Source organism: Macrotis lagotis, chromosome 1 (genome assembly GCF_037893015.1).
Source record: "Macrotis lagotis isolate mMagLag1 chromosome 1, bilby.v1.9.chrom.fasta, whole genome shotgun sequence".
NCBI classification, from domain to species: domain Eukaryota; kingdom Metazoa; phylum Chordata; class Mammalia; order Peramelemorphia; family Peramelidae; genus Macrotis; species Macrotis lagotis.
Genome location: NC_133658.1, coordinates 161,281,392 through 161,308,406, shown reverse-complemented (window position 1 = coordinate 161,308,406; position 27,015 = coordinate 161,281,392). Strand labels below are relative to the sequence as shown.

At 35.7% G+C, this 27,015-nt stretch overlaps 1 protein-coding gene and 1 long non-coding RNA gene across 6 annotated transcripts in view; one reads left to right on the top strand and one right to left on the bottom strand.

Annotated features, from left to right (window-relative positions):
* Positions 1-27,015, bottom strand: part of ABHD12 (abhydrolase domain containing 12, lysophospholipase) — a 143,944-nt gene that overhangs the window by 75,299 nt on the left and 41,630 nt on the right. The window contains exons 1-2 of one of the 5 annotated variants that reach the window (XM_074209301.1): positions 17,417-20,375; positions 7,342-7,466 (exon numbers count right to left, since the gene is read on the bottom strand). In XM_074209301.1, the coding sequence (XP_074065402.1) occupies positions 7,342-7,466; positions 17,417-17,478 (187 nt within the window). In that variant the 5' untranslated portion in view covers positions 17,479-20,375. Of the gene's footprint in view, positions 1-7,341; positions 7,467-16,454; positions 17,342-17,416; positions 20,376-27,015 lie in introns of those variants that run through there. The other 4 variants (XM_074209299.1, XM_074209300.1, XM_074209298.1 and 1 more) reach the window with 4 other exon arrangements.
* Positions 5,802-16,050, top strand: LOC141504355 (uncharacterized). Its single transcript, XR_012473323.1, has 3 exons — positions 5,802-6,021; positions 9,334-9,505; positions 15,184-16,050. It is a non-coding gene; the product is annotated as an uncharacterized LOC141504355 (long non-coding RNA).

Genomic DNA, 27,015 nt, shown 5'->3' with positions numbered 1-27,015 from the left:
TGGGGCTGGGTGGCCTGCCTGGGGCCACATAGCAGGGTCATCTTTGGGTGTCTGGGGCCGGATTTGGACCCAGGTGCTCCTGGCTCAAGGGCCAATGCTCTGTCTGCCACCCAGCCACCCCTACTATTATTACTATTTTATTTTATTTTGGGTCTTTTTTTTTCTTCTTTCTGGTTTTTGCAGGGCAGTGGGGATCAGGTGGCTTGCATGTCACACGGCTGGGTGATTGTTGGGTTTACGAGGCTGGATATGGGCTCGGGTGCTCGTGGCTCCGAGGCTGGTGCTTCGTCCATTGCGCCACCTGGCCATACCTACAATTATTACTATTACTTTTATTTTTAATTTCAATTTTTTTCTCTCCCCTTTACTTTTTTCACCCAAGCAAGTCTATCTATATTCATGGGAGAGGAGGGGTATTTTGTTTACTTGTACACAAGAATATTTTATTAATGTAAAAAAAAACATTTGTACAAAATGAGAACAAAAAATAAATTCAAAAAACAAAAGATAACAACTGAACCCAGGGAAACTGATGAGATGGGAGCAAGGAAGAAGAGATACTTTGAGATATACTTCTGCACAAGAGGGAAGTCAAGGAGCCTAAGAAGTATCAGCCATATAAGAAGAGAAGCAGGAGTTTTGTGTCTCAAATTCTGATAGAGAGAATATTTTGTTATCATTTTCAAAAGTTGCAGAGAGATCAAGAAAAATGAGGGCTGAGAAAATACTGGATTTAGCAATTCAGTATCACTGGTAATTTTGGAGAGGGCAGTTTCAGTTTAGTGGAAGGGTTGAAAACCAAACTGCTAGGGGTTCAGATGCGAGGAAGAGAACAGATGGATTAAAGAGTATAGATAGCCTTCTTGAGAGTTTGTAAAGGAGAAGAGAGCTAAGGATAGCTTCATTAATTCATGAAATGTTCTTGCTAATTAAAGTGCATAGTCAGGCCTGGGTCATGGGATGCTAGAGTGGGAGGAAGATTGGTCACAAATCTTTCACCACCCACATACCTCTCCTCCTCTATCTGCAATCAGGCCACATGGACTACATCTGCTGAATTGGGGGAGGGGGACAAGCCACGTCGCAGGACCAGGACCCTCCAGGGATATTATGGAAGGAGGTAGAAGACTGTGGCAGAGGTCCATATAATTATCTTTCAGCTCATCCTTTGAGTAATAGTAGGCATGACTTTGATTTAGGTGCTTTAATACTGGTCTTCCCATTTCTTCTTAGACCTCTCTTCCAACACTTTGGATCAGTTTACAGGGGATAGATTTACAATAGTCAGTCTGAAAAAAAACTTCCTTCTTACAGGAATTTAGTCAGTTTATCCTCTCTAGCACATGACTATTGGAGATCACCAGGATGTTGGAACCTCAATGAAGCCTGTTTTCCCAACCTCTAAAGGGTACAAATTCATATTCATTCATATTCATTCTCTCTCTCTCTCTCTCTCTCTCTCTCTCTCTCTCTCTCTCTCTCTCTCTCTCTCTCTCTCTCTTTCTTTCTCCCCCTCCCTCCCTCCCTCTCTTTCTCCTTCTCTCATATATGTATATATCTTGATAGGAAGGAGGAGGCAGGAAAATGGGCAGTCTTGTCCCTTTACTAATATCATTATCTCTTTTATGGACTTGTAGTCACACTACTTTCTCCTATTCCAGCATGGCCAATTTGGTGCCCTCTTGTTTCCACATCACCCTCATTACAGCTCTGGACAAAAACAAGGATCACAGATTTAGAAGTGGAAGTTATCTCAGAGATTATTTCCTCCAACCTCTCATTTTATAGACATAGTGACATCCAAGACCCATTCTAACTCTATGTTTCTATTTTAATGGTAGCTAAGAAAGGCTAAACTAGGAAAGGGAAAAGATTTATCCTTCATTAGAATAAGTATCTATGAAGCAATAATAAATAGACATGGAAATAAAGACTTCTTTCTGACTAAGAATCTAGAAAGCACTGATTTCAGAAAAATAGACTGCTGACCCAAGAATACAAACACTAGGTCTAGGCCAAAGGAAAAGTGGTTTTTGATAGGAACTCAAATTCTAGTATTTAAAATATCTATCATAAAGTGAATCATACTTTAGATATTGAGGTGGATACAGGAGAAGCTGCTGTTTTGGTTTTAAAGTAATATAGTATTCGTGTCCTTTTTACAATCAAAGAATCTGCTTATTAAACATGTATTTTTTGTCATTACATTATACCTGTACTTCTCCAGACCTTCAGGTATCTGTGATCCCTTTCTTATGGGTATGCCCTCACCCATAGAGATGACAACCCCACCATACCTTAGTAGAATATTTCATGAAAGGTTGTGGTCAATTATCAACTGGGCCACCCTCTCTCTAGTGATATACTTCTCTACATATGGCTAGACTGGTCCCTAGCAAAATGCAGAGTCTATCTGTACATAGACTCACATTTGAAGTTTTTTTTGATATGGTAGGCCCCAGCCAGCGTTTATACTTTTTGTCATGGTCTCTGAACAAATCCAGAGTTCCTCCATCCATGTCACAGAGAGGTACTACAGTATGAATTTACTGTAAGACATCTGTACTATTGATTTTGTTTTCCTTTTAAGCATTTAACTTTAAAAAGATTTTTGCATTTCTAGTACCTAATTCAATCGTCTACTCAGTAGATACTGAATCTACTAAATCATCACAAGAATTCCCAGGTAATTTTAATTAGGTTTTAGTACCCAAAAGGTGAGCTACTTTCATAATCACCTTGAAAGATATGATTTTCAAACCAGATCTTTATCAAACATCTAACTAGTATAGTGAATACATACATATATTCAGACATGCTGTTGTATATTTTATCATCATGTAATGCAGCAGGTAAAAATGTCAAGTAATTACAAGATAGAATGAATAACTTGGATTAATTCTTACCTAGCAATTCCCCCAGATTAGATAGTGGGAATCAAAAATTGAAGAAATATTAGCTAGTAAAAAAAGTCAAACAAAGTCTCAGAGGAAAATACTGCATCTATCTATGTCATATGGCAACTACTTATAACGTTATCACTTAAAGGCAGGACTCTAACAAACAAAAACAAATTAGAAAATCGTCACAGTTCAAAATAGGGCCTTTCTTTTGTTCTTAATAAGATTGTGATGTGAAGGTCCTTGGGCCACAAAAAGAAAGGACATTTATCCGAGAAGTGGCTAGGTCACTAAAGGAAACAGCTATCACCAGGAAATTAGGGGAATGGGAACTGACCAAGGCAGAAGCAAAGCTAGCTAAAAAATAAAAGAAAATGGCCAAATTGTAGGTTGAGAACACAATCTGTGCCCAAATAGAAAACAGGTAAGAATACACATGCTTGTATATATGTGTGTATGTGCATATTGGTGTTAGGTCTGTATGTGTATGTATGTGTGTGTGTGTGTGTGTGTGTGTGTGTGTGTGTGTGTGTGTGAGTGAATGTGTCTGAGCGTGTGAATGTGTGTTGAGAGAGAGTTGAGTGTGAATGTGTCTATGAGAGTTTGTGTGTGACTCTGAATATGTCTGAGAGTGTATATATGTGTGTATGTGTGAGAGTATGAATGTGTCTATGAGAAAGAGTGTGTGTGTGTATGTGTTGAGAGAGAAAGAGAGTGAGACAGAGAGATGAGTGATGTATAGGATGGGGGGGAGTGAAGGGATAATTCAATGGAAAGAACACTGACTTTGGAGATGGAAGACCTGGGTTCTAATCCCAAGATTGCTGCTCCTTCTAAGTGGCCTACAATAAATCACTTTACCTTTCCAAGGTTATTTCCTTGGCTGGACAATGAGAATGAACTAGCCTGAAATATCTTCCAACCTGAAGTTTATGAACCTATAAAATTTGATGGCCTAGTAGAAAATACAGGGAAAAAAATTTTGCAATTTTCTCTGAGAAATTAGAAAACTTTTAAGCCATTTTTTAGAAAATAATGAATAAAATGAAAAGATAAAGTGCCCAGTAACTATTGTTCCTCAGCACTTACATCATACAAATTATTTCTAAAAACTCAGCAGTGGTTAATACTATATCATTATAATTTTAATACTCTGAGAACAAATCAGAAGAAAAACTATTAACTGCAAGAACAACATCAGTTTCTGTCCCAAGGATATACTACCATTCCAAAAGAGAAGAGTCTTCCTCACCTTCTCTGCTTCAATCTATGACTGGAATATAGCACAAAAGAAGGAGGAAAATATGCAAAACAGATGCATGACTAGACTATGAAGGAAAATGCCAAGAATCTGGGCAGACCAGAAAAAGCCTTCTATAGGTGATGTTATCCAAGATAAACTCTGAACTATGTATGAGAAATTATAAGACCAGTTTGGCTAGACCACTGTGTGTTTTCAGGGTGATAAAGAAAAGAAAGGTTGGAAAAATAGATCGAGGTCAGATTACAGAAGGTTTGGATACCAAAGAAGAGTTTCTACTTGATCCTAAAAAGAAATAGGGAACCACTGTAGCTTTATTACCTTGACAGTTATGTGGAGGGAAGTGAGCCTCCTGCTACCTTTTTTATCTAGGATGTCTGCAATGAAGTTCATACCCCTTGGAGCAGGCTCCAAAGGACAGATTGTAGAAAGACTTTTTGGTGGGAATATGAATTTATTTCAAAAGAGATTAGAAATAATGAAAATATTGCCCTAGTTTACTTAAGTAAAGTCCAAGAGTTTTGGTGTTAGAGGGAAAGAGGAGGCTCTAGTTCTTTCTAAACCTACGACCTAAATAAGACAGCAGAAAGTAGGCAGACTTCTTTATTAAAAGGTAATTAATTTAAATTTAAACTGAATTCAGAATATCAAATTATTTTTAATGAATTGGATTTTAATAACCCACATTAGTTAAATAATAGTTTAATTCTTTTGTGTAAAAATCAGTTACCCAGTCTTACTGGTGAAGTCTCTGGACTCTAGATTTACAGTTAATTCAATTCTCTCATTTCACAAATAAGAAAACCAAGGCCCAAAGGAGTGGCATGAATTATTCAAAATCACTTGGTATTGAGTGAAATAACTATTTGATGCCACATTTTCTAATTCCAAGTCCAGCTACTTCACCACTTAAAATATTCCAGAAATCAATGACTATTAACTTTGGAAGAGAAGACATTATGAAATTTAGACACGGTATTCCTTAACTCTGTCCACATACATTTTTAAAAACAAAATCTTGGTTTTACTATTTTAATAATTTCTTCTATTCAAATGCTTGCCTAGATCTCATAAACTGGTGAAGACCTTATAAGAAAAGTCAGCCTAAGGGCAGCTAGGTGGTGAGGGAGTACCTTAGTTCAAATCTGGCCTCAGACACTTAATAATGACCTAGCTGTGTGGCCTTGGGCAAGCCATTTAACCCCATTTGCCTTGAAAAAGCCTAAAAAAAAAAAGCCAGCCTACCTTAAGTCCAGCAGTTTATAATTCCATTTATGACAAAAATTAAGACCATATAAAAACAATTCAATTGAAATATGAAATTATATGAATAAATTGGTTCTTAAATCCAATTATGCCAAGTATGAGTTTTATGATCATGAAGGATATATTTTTATTTTGCTAAATCTACAAAGAGACTGCAGGACTATATATGCAAGTTTTGGGTTTTTTTTTTTAAATACTGAAAATATTTCAGATTGTTTCAAATGTCCCTTTTCCTAAAGTCAAAATCAAAATTATTTTCACAAGAAAAAATAGGTTAGGTGGTGTACTGGCCAGAGTGCTGAAATTAGATTCTTTCTTCCTTCCCCTCCCCCACAAGCTCTGGAACTTTGGTCAAATCAGTTAAACCCTCTAAAACTCAGGTAACTAAAAAAATCCATCTGCTAAATTATAAACCAGGTCATAGAGATCCCACATCTGTGAAAATATAGATCCCAGACCTATTATTAATAGAAGACACTTTACCCTTGTGACTTCAAAATGTCTAGAAATTTTATATTTATATGGACCCAAAGTAACCCCAACCTTGTATATTCTAAAGAATTGCAGATCCTTGAACTCCTAAAATTATCTCAGGTAAGGCAAATTAATCCACCCACCTGCCCTTTCTCTCAGTCTGACTCAAAGCCTACCTTTCTCCAAATAAATCTAGGCTTCATAAGATATGTTTCCATTCCTATAAAACTGCCTGCCTGCTCTATCTCTTCATTTACCATCATCCTGTCTGTTATTTCCAGTTAAGATTTTTTTTAATCTCTGTTCTCAGCTTCCCAGTGTCCTAAGCCTCCACATTTCTGAGCATCAGGGGAAAAAACTAGAAGGTTTAACTCTAATTCTTCTCATTCATTCATAGTACCATAACAAGAAGCTAGGAAGAAGATAGTCATAAGAGGCTAAATTTTTTTGCCAAGCTTTATCTGCATTTGAATTAATCCCTCATTTTTAATCATAGTTGGTAACATCTCACAGTACCTTAGCATTGGTCACATCTGTCCTTTCATTAGAAACTGCAATTCATAAGCATTCTGCATAGTATTCACACTACCTAGAAGTCACTTTATCTATTAAAAGGTAAAATTAAAAGTCAAACTTTTATCTCTAAAAAACTCAAAGGACTTTACAGGTTTAAAAAAAACAAGTAAAGATGATTTAAAAAAATTTTCATGTCAAAGAAATTTTTAACTCACTGTTAGGTGATGTAGTGTATAGAATAACAGGCTTGGAGTCAGAAGGATCTAAGTTCAAATCTGGCCTTAGATAATTAGTAACTATATGAACATGAGAAAGTCATTTTTTTGCCTCAGTTTCCTCATCTATGAAATGTGCTTGAGAAGAAAATGGCAAACACTCCAGAATCTTTGCCAAAAAAGCCACAAATGGGGTCACAAAAAGACAGACATAACTGAATAATAAAAGATAGCTAATGTTAAAGTATATCTTAAATGTGTACCTACAAAATTTAAATCAATATTTTTCAGCTAAGTGCATAGTAACATGCTATCTAAATACAAATAGTATTTTTCTGAATCATTTCTAGATACAAATGTCCAAAATGCAAAGTACAAAGTGATCAAATAAACATTATTCCTCCCCTATTCTCCACCCAAAAATTTTTAACAGCACAAAAGAGGCAGCTTGGCATGTTGGATATAATTCTGGTCTTGGAAGTCTGGAAAATCTGAACTCAGACACCAGCTATGAGCTCATGGTCTTATCCACCTAATCTGAGCCTCAATTTTCTCATCTGTAAAATGAGAACAACTGTGTTTCATCTCAGGGTTTTTTTGTGAGGCTCAAAATAAACAATATGAGTTAAATTAGCCATTTGATGCTATATAAATGGCAACTATAATTAAAACTAAAAATATCTTAATAGGTTTGAAAGTTATCACTTACCAAAATTTAAGAAAATCAGCTTAGCCTGTATCCCAGGACAGAGTTTTACAAGGAATGGAATGGCAATGTACAAAGCCAATGACCAAAGAAGTATCTTCCGCAAGCGAAACCACAATCCCTTTCTTCTGAAAGAGAAAAGTAATTAAAATGATCAGACTGAAGCAAATGTCATTTAATAGCTGCAGTAACTGGTGATGGTGGTTATCCTCAAAAATCACAACAAATCCAAGCATGTCTTCCCTACCCCCCCATATGAATAATGCCCATAAAGACTTTGTTTAGATTAATTTTCATTGACTTATTCTGACCAATTCTTCTACTTAAGTTTTAGAATAGAAGCCAATGGATTACACTGACCAATAATTCCAGAACTTCAGTGACCTCTCATTTATTAATACTGAGTAAAAAGTTATTAGTTTCACTGTTAATTTTGACTTTGGAGAACAGTGATGCTTTTAAAATCCAAATTACTTGTCTGGGATTATTTGGCAAAGTAGAAAGCCAAAGAAACTACTCATTAGTATTAGTGACCAGTTCCTCATTAGCATGTGAAAAAAATACTCTTGAGTAATAGCAAGACTTGTTTAAAACTCACTGGATTGGGTACAACGTGGGTGAGGGGAAGCAAAAAATCTACAAAAAACAACTAACTCAAATTTTTCCATTACAGACTTAGACCCAGCCTGGGTAGACTAGGACACTTTCTTGTCTGGATCAACCAATAAACATTTACTGAGTACCTACTAAGTCCCAGGCATGGGGCCAAGTGCTAGTCATAACAAAACAGAGCCAGTTATCTATTCAGTTGTTCCATATATACCACTGCTAAGAATTGCTTTATTAACCAATCCTTTTTAAGTTCCATTATTCCATGCAAATCAAAACCGTGACACTATCAAGTGTCTGAGAATACATATCAAACACACCTTCTGTAGACTGGAAGTCCTCTAATACATATGTATCAGTATTTTTCAAATGCATGCATATGCTACTATGACTAATACACAAATTCATTTAAAAGTTGTTTTGAATTCAATAATAACATTATCCTATTAGAATCTACTGAGAAATACAAAACTGCTATCAGGTGGAGGGACTGAATTTTTGTTTTTAAAAATTTTTAAAGGGATCCAAATCTTGAAAAGATTGGGAACAAGCTAATCTTCTTCGAACAGTTTTCACCATTTCATTGCCCTGCTCCAAAATCTATGATATTTTCTACATTAAATTTCAGGTCTGGAGGTGTCTAGATGATGCAATGGATAGAGCACCAGCCCTGGAGTCAGGAGTACCTGAGTAAAAATCCGGTCTCAGACACTTAATAATTACCTACCTGTGTGGCCTTGGGCAAGCCATTTAACCCCATTTGCCTTCCAAAAACCTAAAAAAATTTCAGGTCCATTAATACCTTCATTTCTTGTTAATTCTTTCTCCTTTTGTTCTGTTGGCATTAGTCTCACTGATAGGCAATGTATTCTGTGTAGGCTTATTCTTTCTCACTTCTCTGCCTATTATCTCCACCTAGAATGTTTTCTCCCTATTTTTTTTTAATCTTTAAGATTCAGCATTGTGATATCTACCATAAGTTTATGCATCCTAGCAGGGATGGTATCTTTGGGCTAGAATTAAATAAAAATGATACCTAGAGGTCAAGTCACCTGCCAAAGCAACTAGCAGAGAAGAAAGAGAAAACCCATCTCTCCTTGGAGAGTTCAAACTGAGATATGTAAGGAGGTGGCTCATGGGGTGGCTAGCTGTGAAGCCAAGAAACAAAAGGCTAGAGCTGAAACCTAAGCTATAAGAATATAAAGCTGTCCAATGACCTGGAAGGGTGTACACAAGATCTTAGGGAACAGAAGAAATGAATCATCTCACAATGAAGCTGACTTAAATATTCTTTGGAGAAATTTAACTTCAGCAATAAAAATCTTCATATTACTCTCCCATGATATGCCACCCTCCTAACATAGATCTTTTGTCTTTGTGATCTAGACAGTGAAAACAAATGGAAGAATTAGTTCTCTCTCAAATCCATCTTTTGTGTCTGACATTTAAAGGACTTGGGATTCCATGGCTGAATGGAAAAGAAAGGAGGCATAAGTACAACAAGAACAAGAAGGAGGAGGATAGACTGGGACCTGGTCATCCTCTAGTAAAACTTAAAGTATGAACTTTGTGGGCTAACAGAATGTTTTGGGATCTGGGATATTATTAGCATATTTTTAAAACCCAGATTAAAATGTGTAAAGGTTGAGGTGAAATCCAGTAGAAGCAGAAGGTGACTGAATGAAGGGGAAAGGGAGAGGATCCCCATCCCTTGGGAATTTCTGCCCGGGTGGGTGGAGGAATAAGAGAACTTTTGAGAACAGCACCAGAGTAGACAAAGAAGCCCATTGAGAAATGGTATACTGGGGAGAGTGATATATGGCAATCACCTCTAAGAGGATAAAAAGAGTAGACCTAAAGGATCACAATATTGCCCCTTTGATTTTAACTTCTTTTTAAAGCTGTAAAAAAACTCAAGATTGGATGACTACTTGTTAATTCTCCTCTCTGGGTGAGTGTGTATGTAAATGTACATTTACATATACAGACATATGTGTAGGTATTATGTGTGTAGCTATAATATGTACAAATGTATATAACACATAATATCTGTTCTATTCATATACATAATATATATCGGATTCACAGAATATATCTAGGCATGTATATGAACAAGCACAATATATGTTTATTTTTACTCTACTAGGGTTTGATTTTATTAAATGACTTAGGAGATATCATGTTAAAAGGAGGATTACATGTGATGCTTACTACTCAGGAGGCTAGATGAGTCACATGAATCAAGCAAAAGACAACAAGAAGATCATTCTTCAGTATTGTTCTAAAGTGACATGAAATGAACTGAGGGCCAGAGAACTGTCCCCTCATGAACAGATAGTCAGACAGAAACAGGTATATAGAAAATGAATAAGTTGGAACAGTGAACAGATGCCAGTTAGACTAGAGACCAAAGATTAGGAAGAGGAAAAGATCTGTCCCCTTCAGATAAGGAAGCCCTAACCTATGGTCTGTGTTGAGGAGATAGAAAGTGAGCAGTGTATTCTCATTATGAGTTTGAAGGCATAGATACTTTTGCTGGGAGGTCTAATATCTGACACATACAAAGAGTACAAAGCTGTGCAGTCTTGACATGAGTAGGGAGCTTTCAGCTCAAAGTATGATTAACTGAAATGGAATCTCCACAATTTGAGTGGACCGTGAAATCACAGTGTATTCAAACCCTTGAAAGTTTCTTAGTAAAAAAGAAGAAAGTTCTAATCCCTTTTACATATGGCAGTTCTTTGAATATTTGGAGAGCACTACTGTGTCCCATATACTAATCAAGTCTTCTCTAAACTAAACATCCACAGTTCCTTCAACCAATTTTCATATGACAAAGGACTCAAGGCCCTTCACCATCCTGGTCATCCTTTATGCTACTGAAAATACATGGTGCCCCCAACTAAACACAGTACTCCAGACTTAGAATGATCAAGGCAGAGTATACCAGAGCTACTTTTTTAATATTAAAAAAAAAATTTCCTCTCCCATGCACTGAAAAGGCAAGCACTAGAATATACCAGGGCCATTTTATTCCATGTCTTGTACGTCATGCTTTATTTTTGCAGCTTTTGATCACACTATCTTTCTGGCAGCCAAGAGGCACTGCTAGCACTGTTTTCAGTCCAATAAAACCCCTAGAACTTTTTCATATAAATTTTAGTCTAGCCACGTCTCTCACATCATATTCTTGGATTTAAAAAAAAAACTTCACAAGAATAGAACTTTAAATTATCATCTTACTAGCTTCTAACCATTCTAAAACCTTTCAAGACATTTTTGCTGCCTACCAACTAAATTGTTAACTCTCCATCTGAGCATTGTGTAATCTGCAAATCTGATAAGGCATGCCAACTATATTTTCATCCAAGTCACTGACATAATTAGTCAGTAAACATTTATATAGTGCTCATTCTGTATCTGGCACTACACTAAGTTCTGTATATACAAAGACAGGTAAATGACAGACTATTCTTAAGGAACCCACAGTAATAGGGAAGACACCATGTAAATAACTATGTAAAATTGAACGGTATACAACCTTTATTCTTGGAACACCAACAACAGAGAGGTCTTTTTAAAGCATTTCTATTAAGGTCCCTCTGTGGATGAAAAATGTCCATTGGCTTCCTGCGAGCTGCAGGATCAAGTCCAAATACCTTTGCCTGGCATTCAAGATCCTCCATAATCTGTCCTCAACAAATCATTCCCAGGTCCTAAATCACAGATTGGATTAATGAAGTTCTTATAGCAATAGGTATATATAGTAAGCCCTTAATAAATGCTTTTGAATTCTCCTGAATTCGTCAAGGAAAATGGAAATGTTTTGCCAGAAGAGAAGAAAGAGAAGACATGATAGTCATTTTCAAACATTTGAAAGATTGTTAAATAGAGGAAAAATTAACCAGGCAGAAGGGCAGAAAAGAAGCAACCTTAGAGTTGACAAAGATAAATTTCTTAAATAACAATTAGCCCTTTTCAAAAATGAAATGGACCCCTCAGGAAGCAACAAAGACCCTTTCCTTCAAGGCCTATTTGGAGCTAAGATTGCAAAGCCACTTAATTTTATTCCCATATGACTTGAACTAGACTGCCATTAGGCATAGCTAATGGCATACTGGACAGTATGATGCGCTAGTTCAAATTTGGCCTCAGACATTTATTGTGTGACTCTCGGTAAGTCACTTAATTCCTTTTGCCTTGGCTTCCTCATCTAAAAAATGAGCTGAAGAAGGAAATGTCAAACCACTCCAGTAGCTTTGCCAAGAAAACCCCACAATGGGGTCAGACATGACTGAAATGACTGAACAGCAACAGATTGCCATTAAGTTGCCTTACAACCCTAAAAATCCACAAAGCTTTTCTACTTACTCATCTTTGTGAGTCATCTCACTACAACCATATTGTTGTAGTCTACAAACATAGATTAAAAGAAACCTCAACAGCAATAGAGTCCATCTCATATGCAAAAACGTGTGCGTGTGTGTGTGTGTGTGTGTGTGTGTGTGTGTATCTCCTCTACAACCCAGTAAGCAATCAAACAGCTTTTGCTGCAAAGTCTCCACTACCTCCTAAGGCAATTCACTGCAATTTTGGATAGCTCTTATCTGTTTTCTTCTGATCTCAAGTTCAAATATGATTAACTTCCACTCAATAGTCTAGTTCTGCCTTGTGGGTTCAGAAGGAAAAGCTTCCTATTTCTTTCACAATGAAGATTCCCCTTCCAAATACTTGTAGCTGCCTATAGTGTCACCTTGAATCTTCCCTAGTCTAAAAAATTACCAGTTCCTTCAATACATCTGACCATGGAATGAACTATGAACTTCACCATCCTTTGCTTTTCCTTCTCTTTACTTTGCTCTCCCCAATATTCTCCTCTTTTGAAATGTCTTCCTTCCTCATCTACCCATGCAGCTGCTACTCAGCTTAGATGATTCCTCCATGAAACCTCTTTCTTCTCTAAATTCCCCTAGCATTTTTTGTCAACAGTGTTCTTGAGGCAATTAACTATTAACCATTGGGGACATATCTTTGTGTGGTCCTATATTCTGTACTGTTATCTAACTTTTCACATTTGTATTTTATCTCCCAAATGAGACCATAGTAAGTTCCCAGTAGAGAAGGCACTTATACCCTGTCTTTGTAATATTAGACAGGGCTTAGCCTACTGTTAAGACCTACTGACTGACTGACTGAATGAATAAAAGAATATGGATGCTCTTTTCAAGGATCTTGAATCTTGTCAGGCAGGCAAGGCTAACAATCTCAAATTCATTGCAAAGACCAAAGCTGATCCCCAAGAACAATGAAATAAATTTCTCTTCTATGAGTAAACAGGCTAGAACTATGCAAGTGGAATGTTAGATTGGCTGTCAGGTGCCAGGTGATTTATTTGTCTATTTGACAGTTTTTCTTTTTACAAGGAAGGATAGTGGCAGGGGAAGAAGATACATTAAGAAATGATTACACTATAAGAAACTAAAGATCTCATAAAGGGCAGTTAGATGGCACAGTGATTAGAATGCCAGGTCTGGAGACATAAAGACGAGTACAAATCTTGCCTTTAGCACTTACTAGTTATGTGACCCTGGGCAAATCATTTAACCCTACTACCTCAGTTTCCTCATCTAGAAAATAAGATGCAGAAGAAAATAGTAAACTATTCCAGTATTTTTCCCCAAGAAACCCCAAATGAGGTCACAAAGAGTTGGACATAATTGAAATGACTGAACAACAAAGAACCTACTATGAGCCTGGTACTGTGCTGAACTGTGTTGATACAAAAACGGTCAAAAGACAGTCCCTGCACCCAAGAAGTTCATAATCTAATAGAGAAAACAATTTGCAAACAATTTATATATAGAAAGAAAACTATATTCAGGATTAATAGAGGAGAGGTTGGGGCATTTAGGTGGTACAGTGAATTGAGCACTGGCCTTGGAGTCAGGAGAACAAGATTTCAAATCTAGCTTACAATTAGCTCTTCTGTGTGATCTTGGGCAAGTCACTTAATCCTGATTTCTTCACATCCATTGCTTCCAGTTGTCCAGATTCATTCCTGGCCAATGGACCCAGATGCTCCAGAGAAGAAAGTAAGGGTGGTGTCTTAGCACAGTACTCCCTCACTCAAATGCAATTTATGTGCTTGTCATGGCATCACCTCCCTGATATCATGGTCTTCTTCGAGAATGAAGGATAAACATCATTAGAAGACAGGCACTAGAATTAAGAGGGACTAGAAAAGGATTCCTGAAGAGGGTGGCATCTTAATTGGGAGTTCAAGGAAGTCAGGGAGGTCAATAAGTGGAGATGAAGGGGAAGAGTCTTCTAGGCACTCTGCTAGACAACTTCAGAAAATACTCCTAATCAAGAAATAGAGAGGTCCTGTTTGTGGAACTGCAAGGAAATCATTGTGTCATTGGATCAAAAAGTATGTGGTGGGAAAAAAAGGTATAAGACACACTAGGTTATGAAGGGTTTTGAATGCCTAATGAAGAATTTTGTATTTGATCCTGTAGGGAACAGGAAACCACTGGAGTTTAATGAATGAGGCAGGGGATTGGGAGCAGGAGCTGACATGGTCAGACCTATACTTTGGGAAAATCACTTTGATGGCCAAATGAAGGATAAACTGATAAGGGTTTAAGGGGAAAGAGAATAAATTCTAATTTTGTTATGTTGAGTTTTAGATATCTACATAAATGTTACAAAAAATTATCTAATTTAGATGGCAAGAAGAGGAAAAAGATGAGGGACAGCTTTTAGATTATTTTATTTCCATAAAAAGGCATAGATGAATAAAATGGCTAGTATTATCTCTGACATTTTCTTCTACTAGGTTAGGTACATAATTAAGATCTCATTTTCTGTGTCATGGGTGTTTGTATTTTGTCTGCCAGTTCTTTTTTAACTCCCATGCCTTCTCCTAGCCTAAGGCTGATTAAAAGAAACTCAAGCTTTCATTATTAGAATGATCAAAAAGTTAGTGGTTAAAAGGCTCTTAATATATAACCACATAGCTCTCTAAATCGGTGGCTAAAGAGACTGACAGCTAAAGCTGGGGATTTCACGTAGTACCATACCTAAAACACCCTAAACAATTGCAGAAGCCAATGATGGATGATATGGATGATAAAATAATCTATTAAAAAAAACTTACTGAACTAAAATAATATATCAATTGGAGATGTTGGATGTCATTTTTTCCCCCTTTATTGTGTTTCTTTTTAACGGCAGATCATTCTGAAAATGCTATTGCCGATAGCGATTTTCTGAGACCAGCTTCTACCAAGAGAAGTGATGTTAAAAGTGTCTTCTAAAACACAGATTCAATAAGTTTGAACATTTTTTGGCCTGAATAAAGGCCCAAAAAAGAATTTGAAAACAGAGGTCTGCATACTTGGTAAGACAATAATGAGAAGAATGAATAATATTAACATATAGCCTAAAGTATTTGGATTCAAACAAGTTAAATTCTCAACACCTTTTTGTACTTTGCGGTATATTTTAAAAATATGCTTCAAATGGATGTTCCAGCTAGATTAAAATCCAAATTGTGCAGTTTATCTTGACTCACTTAGAACATCCTGTATGTATCCTGCCTCCTTCCACACCTTCCTCCCCAACCTTAGCCACCCCTACTCTTTCCTTTTTGATACTTGTTAAAAAAGATGACTTCTATAGGTAGAGAAGGGATATATTCAGAAAAAATATGAAACAAAAATGAAATATGAAAAATAAGAAAAAATTTGATCAAAAAAGGCATCAAGAGAAGTAAAATAAAATTTAAAAAATATTTAAAAAGCTATATATGAAAAGCAAATTGGATAGCAGTATCAAGAAGCATTATATATTCTCAATCACTCGGGTAAGATTTATCTTTTCCAAAGAGAGTCATGTTACCTTGTCTTAGTGGGATAGTGTACAGTTAATAAATGTCACTGAACTTTCTAACATATTAGTTGTTAATAAATGTCACTGAACTTTCTAACATATTAGTTAGAAATTCCATTGACAGGGCTGAGGGATAAGGATCAGAAAATCCAGATCCTATTTCCTACAGCGCATACAACTTTGAAACAGGTTCCACCATTAAGGACATTAAATAAAGAAAAATTACTATTAAACATAGTCTTTTTACATCTCAGTTTCTGAATGAAATGGAGGGTGGGAGGGAAGGGCCGAGACAAAATGGAGCCTATCTGGAATAACCAAATTAATTACATTACTTCTATCCAAGTTTCAACTCAATCTCAGCAAAATTTATGTGGGATGGGCAAGTCAGTTCACGCCTCTAAGTCTTTCATCATTTGTAAAATGAAAGAGCTGGTCTAGGTGCTCCAAGATTCCTTCCAATTCTGAATCCTATAAACCTACAAAAGCATGAAGGAATTTTAGCTTTGTAAACCAAACAAACAAGGTTTGGAAAACAGAAATTCTCATTTCTTTAAAAACAAACAAAACAAAACAACAAGAATACAGAGCCTAATATGAAATTACATTCTTACCTCCTCCACATCCAATTCCCCCTCAGTGGGACACGGAAATAAGACCTGCAGACCTTCATACTGCTGGCAAAGAGAGATGTGCCTGCACATGCTCCGAGGCAACCATACCATATACAAAAGGGGCAGGGACAGAAGTTCCACCAAAACATTCTAAAGAAAGGAGGAGGAGCTCCACTTCCAACCAATCAGAGTTATCTGGCAAGAAGCAATTTTAGGATGAATAGAAGGGGAACCAACTGATCCCCAGACCAGAAATGACTTTGTCTTAGGAGGCAAATTATTCAAATTTTGCTAGTTTTCACTTTGAAATTCAGATATATTGCTTTAGAATTCCAGAAACTTCTGATATTTTTATTCCAAATTCCAGAGAACCAGAAATCCTTTTCAGACTTTTTTGCTACTGTTAGTGGGGGCAGATATTAATTGGCTCATTTTAAACTCTGAATTAGAGATTAAAATGCCAGCACCCATATCTTATAATTTCCAGATTTAAGCTCTTTCCAGGAAATCTTTAAACCTAAAATTGTTAGTGATACAAGATGACAAAATAATACAATGGACTGAAGCAAGAACATTGATTAAGAGTTAGAAGAACACCTATTCCAAACCCCTTATTTTACAGGGAAGAAAACAGTCTTAGAAAAGTAATTAAATAACTTGTCCAAGGTCACACAGGAATACATTCAGAAAGTGAACCTGAGGTCCTCTGACTCCAAATCTAGAAGTCATTTCCATCATACCATTCTGTCTTCCTAAAATAGGTAAACTCGGGTAAAAAGCAACAAAGCTTCTGTAAGATGGCACGTAAAATTTTGTGCCTGAGGATTTATGAAAATTACTTTTAATCAAGACTGATTTATCTGTCTAAATCATTTAATCCTTATTTGTCTGACAGGCATTAAGTGCCTAATATTTGCTCTGTGACAGACTTCAAGCGTACAAAACATAAAATAAAAACTAACCTTGTTCTTAAGAAGTTTGTATTCTGTGAGGAGGCCAGGATCACTGATTCCACAGAAGGCATTAAGGGACATTTGAAATCATCTCCAATTTTCTGTTTCCTTAGTTGCAAAATGAGGGAGGTAGTCTAGATAACATCTCTGGTTTCCTTTTTTTCATCATTTATAGGAATTGGCAAAACCAGGTCTTAGATTCACATAATTTAAATTGGAATGGATCTCTCAGCAATGACCAACTCCAACCCATATTTGAAAGCAATCTTTCCTGTAAACATATTCTACCAGGGTTCAATCATCCAGATGATCTCTCCCCATATAAACATACCTCTTAAAAAAGCCCATTCCAAAAAAAAAAAGCCCATTCCACCTCTGAACAGCTAATTCTTAGGAGTTTTTCCCAACATGAGGCCCCCAAATCTATCTCTCTGCAAATTCTCCCCACTGCTCCTGGCCCTTAATTATTATTATTATCATCATCATCATCATTATCATCATCATCATGTTGCTGCTGCTTCTCTATTATTATTATCATCATTATCATTATCATTATTATTATGCTGCTGCTTCTCCTACCCCCTCCCCTCCACCTCCAGTCTTCTCTTCATCTGTCCCCTTCCTTCAATTAATGCCCACAAGAAGGGACTCAAGGTTCTTTATCATCCAGGTTGTCTTTCTCATGTTCTCTCCAGTTTATTAGAGCTTTCTTAAATTGTGATCCTGGAACTGAACACAATACTGGAGGATAAGGTCTGAAAGGCAGTGTGGTGAGACTTTTAGGTAATAAACATTAAGTGTTTAGTCATTTGAATCGTTTCTTACTCTGTGGCTCCCCCATTTGGGATTTCCTTGGCAAAGATACTGGAATGGGTTGCCATTTCTTTTTCCAGATCATTTTACAGATGAGGAAACTAGGCAAACAGAGAAAAGAGACTTCTCCAGTGTCACACAGTTGGTATCTGAGGCTGGATTAGAACTCAGAATTTTCTGACTCCAGATCCAGAGCTTTTAGTAAGCCAAGTATTTAGTAAGTGTTTATTATATACCATGCAGACTGCCAAGTGCTGAGGATACAATGAAAGGAAAAAGTCTCTGTCTCAACTTGAATCAAAAATCCTACACCAAGGACTGAGCTTTGATCTTGGAGTCAAATGTTCCTTTAGATACCATAAATACATAACCTTGGGTAAGTCATCTAACCTCTTCTGATCTCAGTTTTCTTATCTATAAGGGTTGTTTTGAGGACCAAATGGAATAATTGTACACACAGCTTCACTAACCTTAAAGCACTATGTGTCAGCTATCTTAAAAAGGAACATAAAAAGTTATCTTAAAAAGAACACGAATACTTGAAATACACTTAAATCACAGCACCTGATCCAACCCCCTCTTACTTTACAGATAAAGAAACTGAGGCCCAGAGATATAAAAAAGAAAACACAGATTTATGAAGTACCTACTCTGTGCTAAGCTTTACAAAATCTAAGTACCTTACAAATATATCATTTGATCTTTCCATTCATCACATTTGACTCTTTGTGACCTCATTTGGATCTTTTTGGAAAGATCTTGGAGTGGTTTGCTCATTTTACAAATGAGGAAACTTGAGGCAAGCAGAGGTTGAATGACTTGCCCAGGGTCACAAAGCTAATAAGTATCTGAGATTGAATCTGAACTTGGGTGTTCTTTCAAGATTTGGGTAGGATTTCACCTTCTACAAGAGTCCTTTCCTTATTTTCTTCCCTTATCCTCAATTCCCACTGCTATATCTTTCCTCTGGAATTACATTTCATTTACACATCTACATTTATGTACCTCATCTGTATAATTATTTGCATGCTTCCTTACCTGTTAAAATAGTTGCTTTTGGTCTTTTATTGTAAACTCCACATTTAGCACAGTGCTGGTAAAGGTAATAAATGGCTTTTGAATGACTAAAAAGCTGGTGTTGAAATCAGGAAGATCTGGGTTCAAGTACTGTCTTTTTACATACTAGCTATGTAATCATGGGTAAGTTATTTAACCGCTCAGTATTTACAATCAAGTCTCTAAGACTTTAAATCATGAATACATTATATATCTGCTTTAGTGAAGAAGTTTCTGTATCAGGGACTCTTACATGTTGAAGGCACCACCTCCCCAACATAAAAAAATTAGTTGCTTTCAAAAAAAAATACAATATTTGACTTGTAATGCATTCCATGGTACCTGTATATACACACAGATGTAGGAAGAATACTATGGAAATAATAAAATTTGCTCATAACAGGTCAAAATTTTTGGAAAACAGACAAACTGAATAAAATAGCTCAAGTCCTCCAGAATTTTATTATTTTCATAATGAGGTAGTCAAAGTAATGATATCCACCTGTCTAGACACAGTCTTAGAAAGGAAAAGAGAAAAAAGTTCTTTTAAGTTAAATTAAATAATTTACAGCATAAGGCTAGGGGAGAGGGGAGTGTAGGAAGCCATGTTGTTCTTTTCTGCATGACAAGTTTTTGGTCAAAATCTTTGTATTTGAGGGGAGCTAGGTGACACAGTGGATAGAGCACTGGCCTTGGAGTCAGGAGCACCTGAGTTCAAATCCCGCCTCAGACACTTAATATTTACTTAGCCATGTGACCTTGGGCAAGCCACTTAACCCCACTGCCTTGCAAAAACAAAACAAAACTGAAATCTTTCTATTTGAACAAACTAAGGACTACACTAGTGTTGCTTATTTTCCAAAAGGTCCAAATTCCAAAATTATCTCTTCCAAATAAATTCAGCAATATAATTTCTATATACAGTTAAGTATTTAAGATGCTAAGCTATTGATGTTATAATTATACTGAGTTATTAGGCATTATAAGTTAGTCACTTAACACTACTAATATAAAGGCTTATTTTACTTGATAGGTCTTGGAAATACTTGATTTGGGATATGAGCATTGGGAGATATTTCCTTAAAGTTACTCAAATCTTTTTTTTAATTAATTTTTATTAAAGATATTATTTGAGTTTTACATTTTTCCCCCAATCTTGCTTCCCTCCCCCCTCCCCCCCACAGAAAGCACTCTGTCAGTCTTTACTTTGTTTCCATGTTGTGCCTTGTTCCAAGTGATGAGAGAGAAATCATATCCTTAAAGAGAAGAGAAGTCTAAGAGGTAACAAGATCAGACAATAAGCTATCTGTTTTTTTTTTCTAAATTAAAGGGAATAGTCCTTGCCCTTTGTTCAAACTCCACATCTCCTTATCTGGATACAGATGGCACTCTCCTTTGCAGACAGCCCAAAATTGTTCCCGATTGTTGCACTGATGGAATGAGCAAGTCCTTCAAGGTTGATCATCACCCCCATGTTGCTGTTAGGGTGTACAGTGTTTTTCTGGTTCTGCTCATCTCACTCAGCATCAGTTCATGCAAATCCCTCCAGGTTTCCCTGAAATCCTGTCCCTCCTGGTTTCTAATAGAACAATAGTGTTCCATGACATACATATACCACAGTTTGCTAAGCCATTCCCCAATTGAAGGACATTTACTGGATTTCCAATTCTTTGCCACCACAAACAGGGCTGCTATAAATATTTTTGTACAAGTAATGTTTTTACCCTTTTTCCTCATCTCTTCAGGGTATAGACCCAATAGTGGTATTGCTGGGTCAAAGGGTATGCACATTTTTGTTGCCCTTTGGGCATAGTTCCAAATAGCTCTCCAGAAGGGTTGGATGAGTTCACAGCTTCACCAACAGTGCAATAGTGTCCCACATCCCTTCCAACAATGATCATTATCCTTCCTGGTCATACTGGCCAATCTGAGAGGTGTGAGGTGGTACCTCTGAGAAGCTTTAATTTGCATTTCTCTAATAATTAATGATTTAGAACATTTTTTCATTATGGCTATGGATTACTTTGATCTCCTCATCTGTAAATTGCCTTTGCATAACCTTTGACCATTTGTCAATTGGGGAATGGCTTTTTGTTTTAAAAATGTGTCTCAGTTCTCTGTATATTTTAGAAATGAGTCCTTTATCAGAATCATTAGTTGTAAAGCTTGTTTCCCACTTTACTACATTTCTTTTGATCTTGGTTATATTGGTTTTATCTGTGCAAAAGCTTTTTAATTTAATGTAATCAAAATCATCTAATTGGTTTTTGGTGATATTCTCCAACTCTTCCTTAGTCATAAACTGTTCCCCTTTCCATAGATCTGACAGGTAGACTGACTACTCCTTGATCTTCTAATTTGCTTATAGTATTGTTTTTTATGTCTATGTCCTGTAACCATTTGGATCTTATCTTGGTAAAGGGTGTGAGGTGTTGGTCTAATCTAAGTTTCTTCCATACTGACTTCCAATTATCCCAGCAATTTTTATCAAAGAGGGAGTTTTTATCCCAATGGCTGGACTCTTTGGGTTTATCAAACAGCAGATTACCCTAATTATCTGCTTTTACATCTAGTCTATTCCACTGGTCCACCACTCTATTTCTTAGCCAATACCAAACAGTTTTCATGACTGATGCTTTATAATATAATTTTAGATCGGATAGGGCTAAGCCACCTTCTTTTGCACTTTTTTTTTCATTAAGCTCCTGGCAATTCTTGACTTTTTATTTCTCCATATGAATTTATTTACATTTTTTTCTAACTCATTAAAGTAATTTCTTGGAATTTTGATTGGTAGGGCACTAAACAGATAGTTTAGTTTTGGTAGAATTGTCATTTTTATTATATTAGCTCTACCTATCCATGAGCAGCTGATATTTGTCCAGTTTATTTAAATCTGATTTAATTTGTGTGAGAAATGTTTTATAATTGTTTTCAAAAAGATTCTGAGTCTGTCTTGGCAAATAGACTCCCAAATATTTTATATTGTCTGAGGTTACTTTGAATGGGATTTCTCTTTCTAGCTCTTCTTGCTGTTTCTTGCTAGACATATATAGAAATGTTGAGGATTTATGAGGGTTTATTTTATAACCTGCAACTTTGCTAAAATTGCTAATTGTTTCCAGTAGTTTTTTAGATGATTTCTTAGGATTTTCTAGGTAGAGCATCATGTCATCTGCAAAGAGTGAGAGTTTTGTCTCTTCCTTCCCAGTTCTAATTCCTTTAATTTCTTTTTCCTTCTCTAATTGCTGATGCTAACATTTCTAATACAATATTCAATAGTAGTGGTGATAATGGGTGCCCTTGTTTCACCCCTGATCTTATTGGGAATGCCTCTAGCCTCTCCCCATTTAGTATAATGCTTGTTGATGGTTTCAGATAGATATTGCTAATTATTTTAAGGAACAGTCCATTTATTCCTACACTCTCTAGTGTTTTTAATAGGAATGGATGCTGTATTTTGTCAAAAGCGTTTTCAGCATCTATTGATATGATCATATGATTTCTGATTGGTTTGTTGTTGATATAATTAAGTATACTAACAGTTTTCCTAATATTGAACCAACCCTGCATTCCTGGAATAAATCTCTGTTTTAACTCTTCCTGGTTTAGGTAACAGTACCATATTGGTTTCATAGAGTTAGGCAGAGTTCCATCTTTCTCCATTTTTCCAAAGAGTTTATATAGGATTGGAACCAATTGTTCCTTAAATGTTTGGTAGAATTCACTTGTGAATCCATCAGGCCCTGGAGATTTTTTTTTTAGGGAGTTCAGTAATGGCTTGTTGAATTTCTTTTTTCTGAGATAGAGTTGTTTAGGTATTTAATCTCTTCTTCATTTAACCTGGGCAACTTATATTTTTGTAAATATTCATCCATTTCACTTAGATTATCATATTTATTGGCATAGATTTGGGCAAAATAATTTCGAATTATTACTTAATTTCCTCCTCATTGGTGGTGAGTTCATCTTTTTCATTTATGATACTAGCTATTTGGTTTTCTTCTTTCTTTCTTTTTAATTGACCAGAGGTTTATCAATTTTATTGCTTTTTTTCATAATAACAACTTTTGGTTTTATTTATTAATTCAATAGTTTTTTTGCTTTCAATTTTATTAATTTCTCCTTTAATTTTTAGAATTTCTAATTTGGTATTTAATTGGGGATTTTTGATTCGTTCTTTCTCTAATTTTTTTAGTTGCATGTTTAGTTCATTGATTTCCTCTTTCTCCAATTTATTCATATAAGCATTTAGAGCTATAATATATCCCCTGAGAGTTGCTTTGAATGAATCCCATAGGTTTTGGTATATTGTTTCATTATTATCATTATCTAGGATAAAATGGTTAATTCTTTCTATAATTTGTTTTTTGGTCCATTCATTTTTTAAAATGAGGTTATTCAGTTTCCAATTTGTTCTGGGTCTGTATCTCCTTGGCCCAGTATTGCATATGATTTTTATTGCATTGTGATCTGAGAAAGATGTATTCACTATTTATGCCTTTCTGCAATTGATCATTAGGTTTTTATGTCCTAGTACATAGTCAATTTTTGTATAAGTTCTATGTACTGCAGAGAAAAAGGTACATTCCTTTCTATCCCCATTCAGTTTCTTCCATAAATCTACCATAAAAGTTACTCAAATCTTAATAAGAGGGTAATTTTCTTGATAACACAAATCTTCATAGTTAAATCTGTTAAAATCTAAAGTAGATGAGCATTTGGTAAAATTGTACAGTATTATCTTGCTGGTTTACCTTAAAAAGAGAAAGAATCCTTGGACAAATAAATTCAGCAAATATTAAAAAACTCATTTTTAATCAAGAAAAAAATATGTATTACATTTAAATTCTAAGGAGTCCTCATCTCTCCCTCCCCAGTCTTTGAGCAGTAAGATCAAGGTGGTAACATGAAGCACCCTGATAAACAGATTAAAAAGGAGGCTCTTATCTGTGGTAATACAAGACAAAGTCAAGAACAAAGAAGTACAAAAGATAATATAGTGGCTTCAAATATGCAAAGTTCAGTGATAAATTTTAGTCACTAGAGTGGGGGGAGGGAGATGCATCTCATCTTGTAATTGCCTTAAATTCCAAATAATCTTTACTCCAGCTTTTCAAAGCAAAACAAAACATATCTAACTCATTGGCTGGCCAACAATGGATGAGTAGTTTTCTCAGCTTCAGCCAAAATGCTTTCTGGGGACAAGAAGTAGCCACAAATTCCAGGCTGAATAACTATCATTGCTTCTCCTCCCATTCCTCCTGCTCCTTCTGGAAGAAGCCAATTCATTTTACTCAATGAATGCTTTATACCTGCCAGACTCTATACTGAGTATAGTCAAGGATATAAATTTATATTTAATTAGTTACACATTTATCTACTTATTACCCAATACTAACATTAACTTAAGCATTTTCAAGTTACAACTTTTAACCAAAATGCTTGTAAAATATTAAGAGCACAAGCATCTATTTAGAGTGCACAGAATGAAGAATGTATGTAAGTAGTTTGAAGTATATGGTAAATGGTTTAACAACAAGTAAGTAATCTGAAGTGTATAGTAAATGGCTAACAAGGCTATTCCTCAGTAGATAAGTGACCAAAAAATATGATCAGCTCTCAAAAGATTTGCAAACTACAAGTGATCACATGGAAATATGCTCCCAAATCACTAATCACAAGGAAAAATGCGAATTGAAACAATTCAGATTTATATTACCTTATTTCATGCAGATTAGCAAATATGAAAAAAGATGGGAAGTTAATATTAAGGGGGCTGTAGGAACAGAAGCTTTAGACTGCATGGTTAGTAGAGTTGTGAAGTGGCTTTAGCAATCTATATTTCAATTTAGAATTCCACCAAGAAAAAAGTGAATTATACACATATATATCCTTTGGTCTACCAATCCACCTAACTAGGAACATGACCAAAGGAAGTAAAAGAATATTATATCAAAAAATGATCAAAGAAATCTTTTTAGTGGCAAAAACCTGGAAACAAAGCTGATGTAGAACCAGCCAATAAACATTTATTATTGTTTTACACCTCCAGAGAAATAACATAGTATCTGAATATAGACTGAAACATATTATTGTTCATTTATTTTTGTTCAAGTCTTCTTGTACAAAATGACACATCTATTTTACATGATTACACATGTATAAACTATATCAGATTGATTACTGTCTCAGGGAGAGAAGGGAAGACAGAATTTGAACCTAAAAACAAAAAATAACGTTAAAAATTGTTTTGACATTTAATTGGGGAAAAAAATAAAATTATTTTTTTAAAAGATGCTGCTATTAAAGTCCTTAGTACACTTTGAGGTCACTGCTGAACAAAATGCAAGATGAGATAGGAATATGGGTCATTCAAGACATGAAGACTAAAAAAAAAAGCTCATTTGAGGTATTTCCATGTCAGAGAAGTAGTTGCCCATTTTAACCAATCTTCTTAAGAATTTTTTTCTTTTTTACAAGGCAATGGGGTTCAGTGACCTTCCTAAGGTCACATAAGAACTCCAAGGCTAGTGCTCCATCCACTACACAGCCACCCAGCTGCCTGTTCTTATGTATTAGGATGATAGATTCAGCTCTTTTTGTACTGTAAGAGAAGTGTAAACATTGCCAACACCACAAATTTCCGCAGCCTTGGTAAAAGTCCTGATTTCTCTACCCAAACTAAAGGTTTTGCTTTATATACGTGTCATTTGTACTTCATATCAACCTTATAAGGTAGGCACATTAGTTATTACTAGACTCATTTTGTAGATAAGGAAGACAAAACTGAAAGAGATTAAGTAATTTGTCCAGACGCAGCAAGTAACTGTCAGAGACAAAATTTGAACTCAAGTCTTCCTGACTCTGTATCCAATTTAAAAGCTATGTTTGAGGGGGCAGCTAGGTGGCGCAGTGGATAGAACACCGGCTCTGAAGTCAGGAGTGTCTGGGTTCAAATCCGGCCTCAGACACTTAATAATTACCTACTGTGTGGCCTGGGCAAGCCACTTAACCCCTTTTGCCTTGAAAAACCTTGAAAAGAAAAGAGAGAATTACTTTAGTCCCATGGAAGATCAAAACACACACTCAGATGACGACAAAAATCAAAGCTTCTGTATCCAAAACCTCCAAGAAAAAATAGAAAATAGGCTCAGATTATGGATGAGTTCAAAAAATACTTTGAAAAGCAATTAAGGGAGATGGAGGAAAAATTGGGAGGAGAAATGAGAGCAATGCAGAAAAATCATGAAAACCAAATCAAAAGTTTAGTGAAAGAAATACAAAAAATACTGAAGAAAATAATGTTAAAAACCAGTTTAGGCTTAATGGAAAAGGCAAAACAAAAAAATGAGGAGAAGAATGCCTTAAAAAGTAGAATTGGCCAGCTGGAAAAGGAGATAAAAAAAGCTCTCATAAGAAAATAACTCCTTCAAATGCAAAATGGAACTAAAGGAAGCTGATGACTTTCCAAGAAAGCAAAAAAGAAATAAAACTGCCAAAAAAGCCAAACATTACAAGAAAATGTGAAATATCTCATTGGAAAAACAACCAACCTTGAAAATAGATCCAGAAGAAATAATTTAAAAATTATTGGGCTATCTGAAAGGCACAAGCAGGAAAAAAGTCTAGACTTCATTTCTCAAGAAATAATACAGCAAAATTGCCCTGAGATGCTAGAAGCAGAGGGTAAAATAGAAATAGAGAAAATTCACCAGTTATCCCCTGAAAGAGATCCC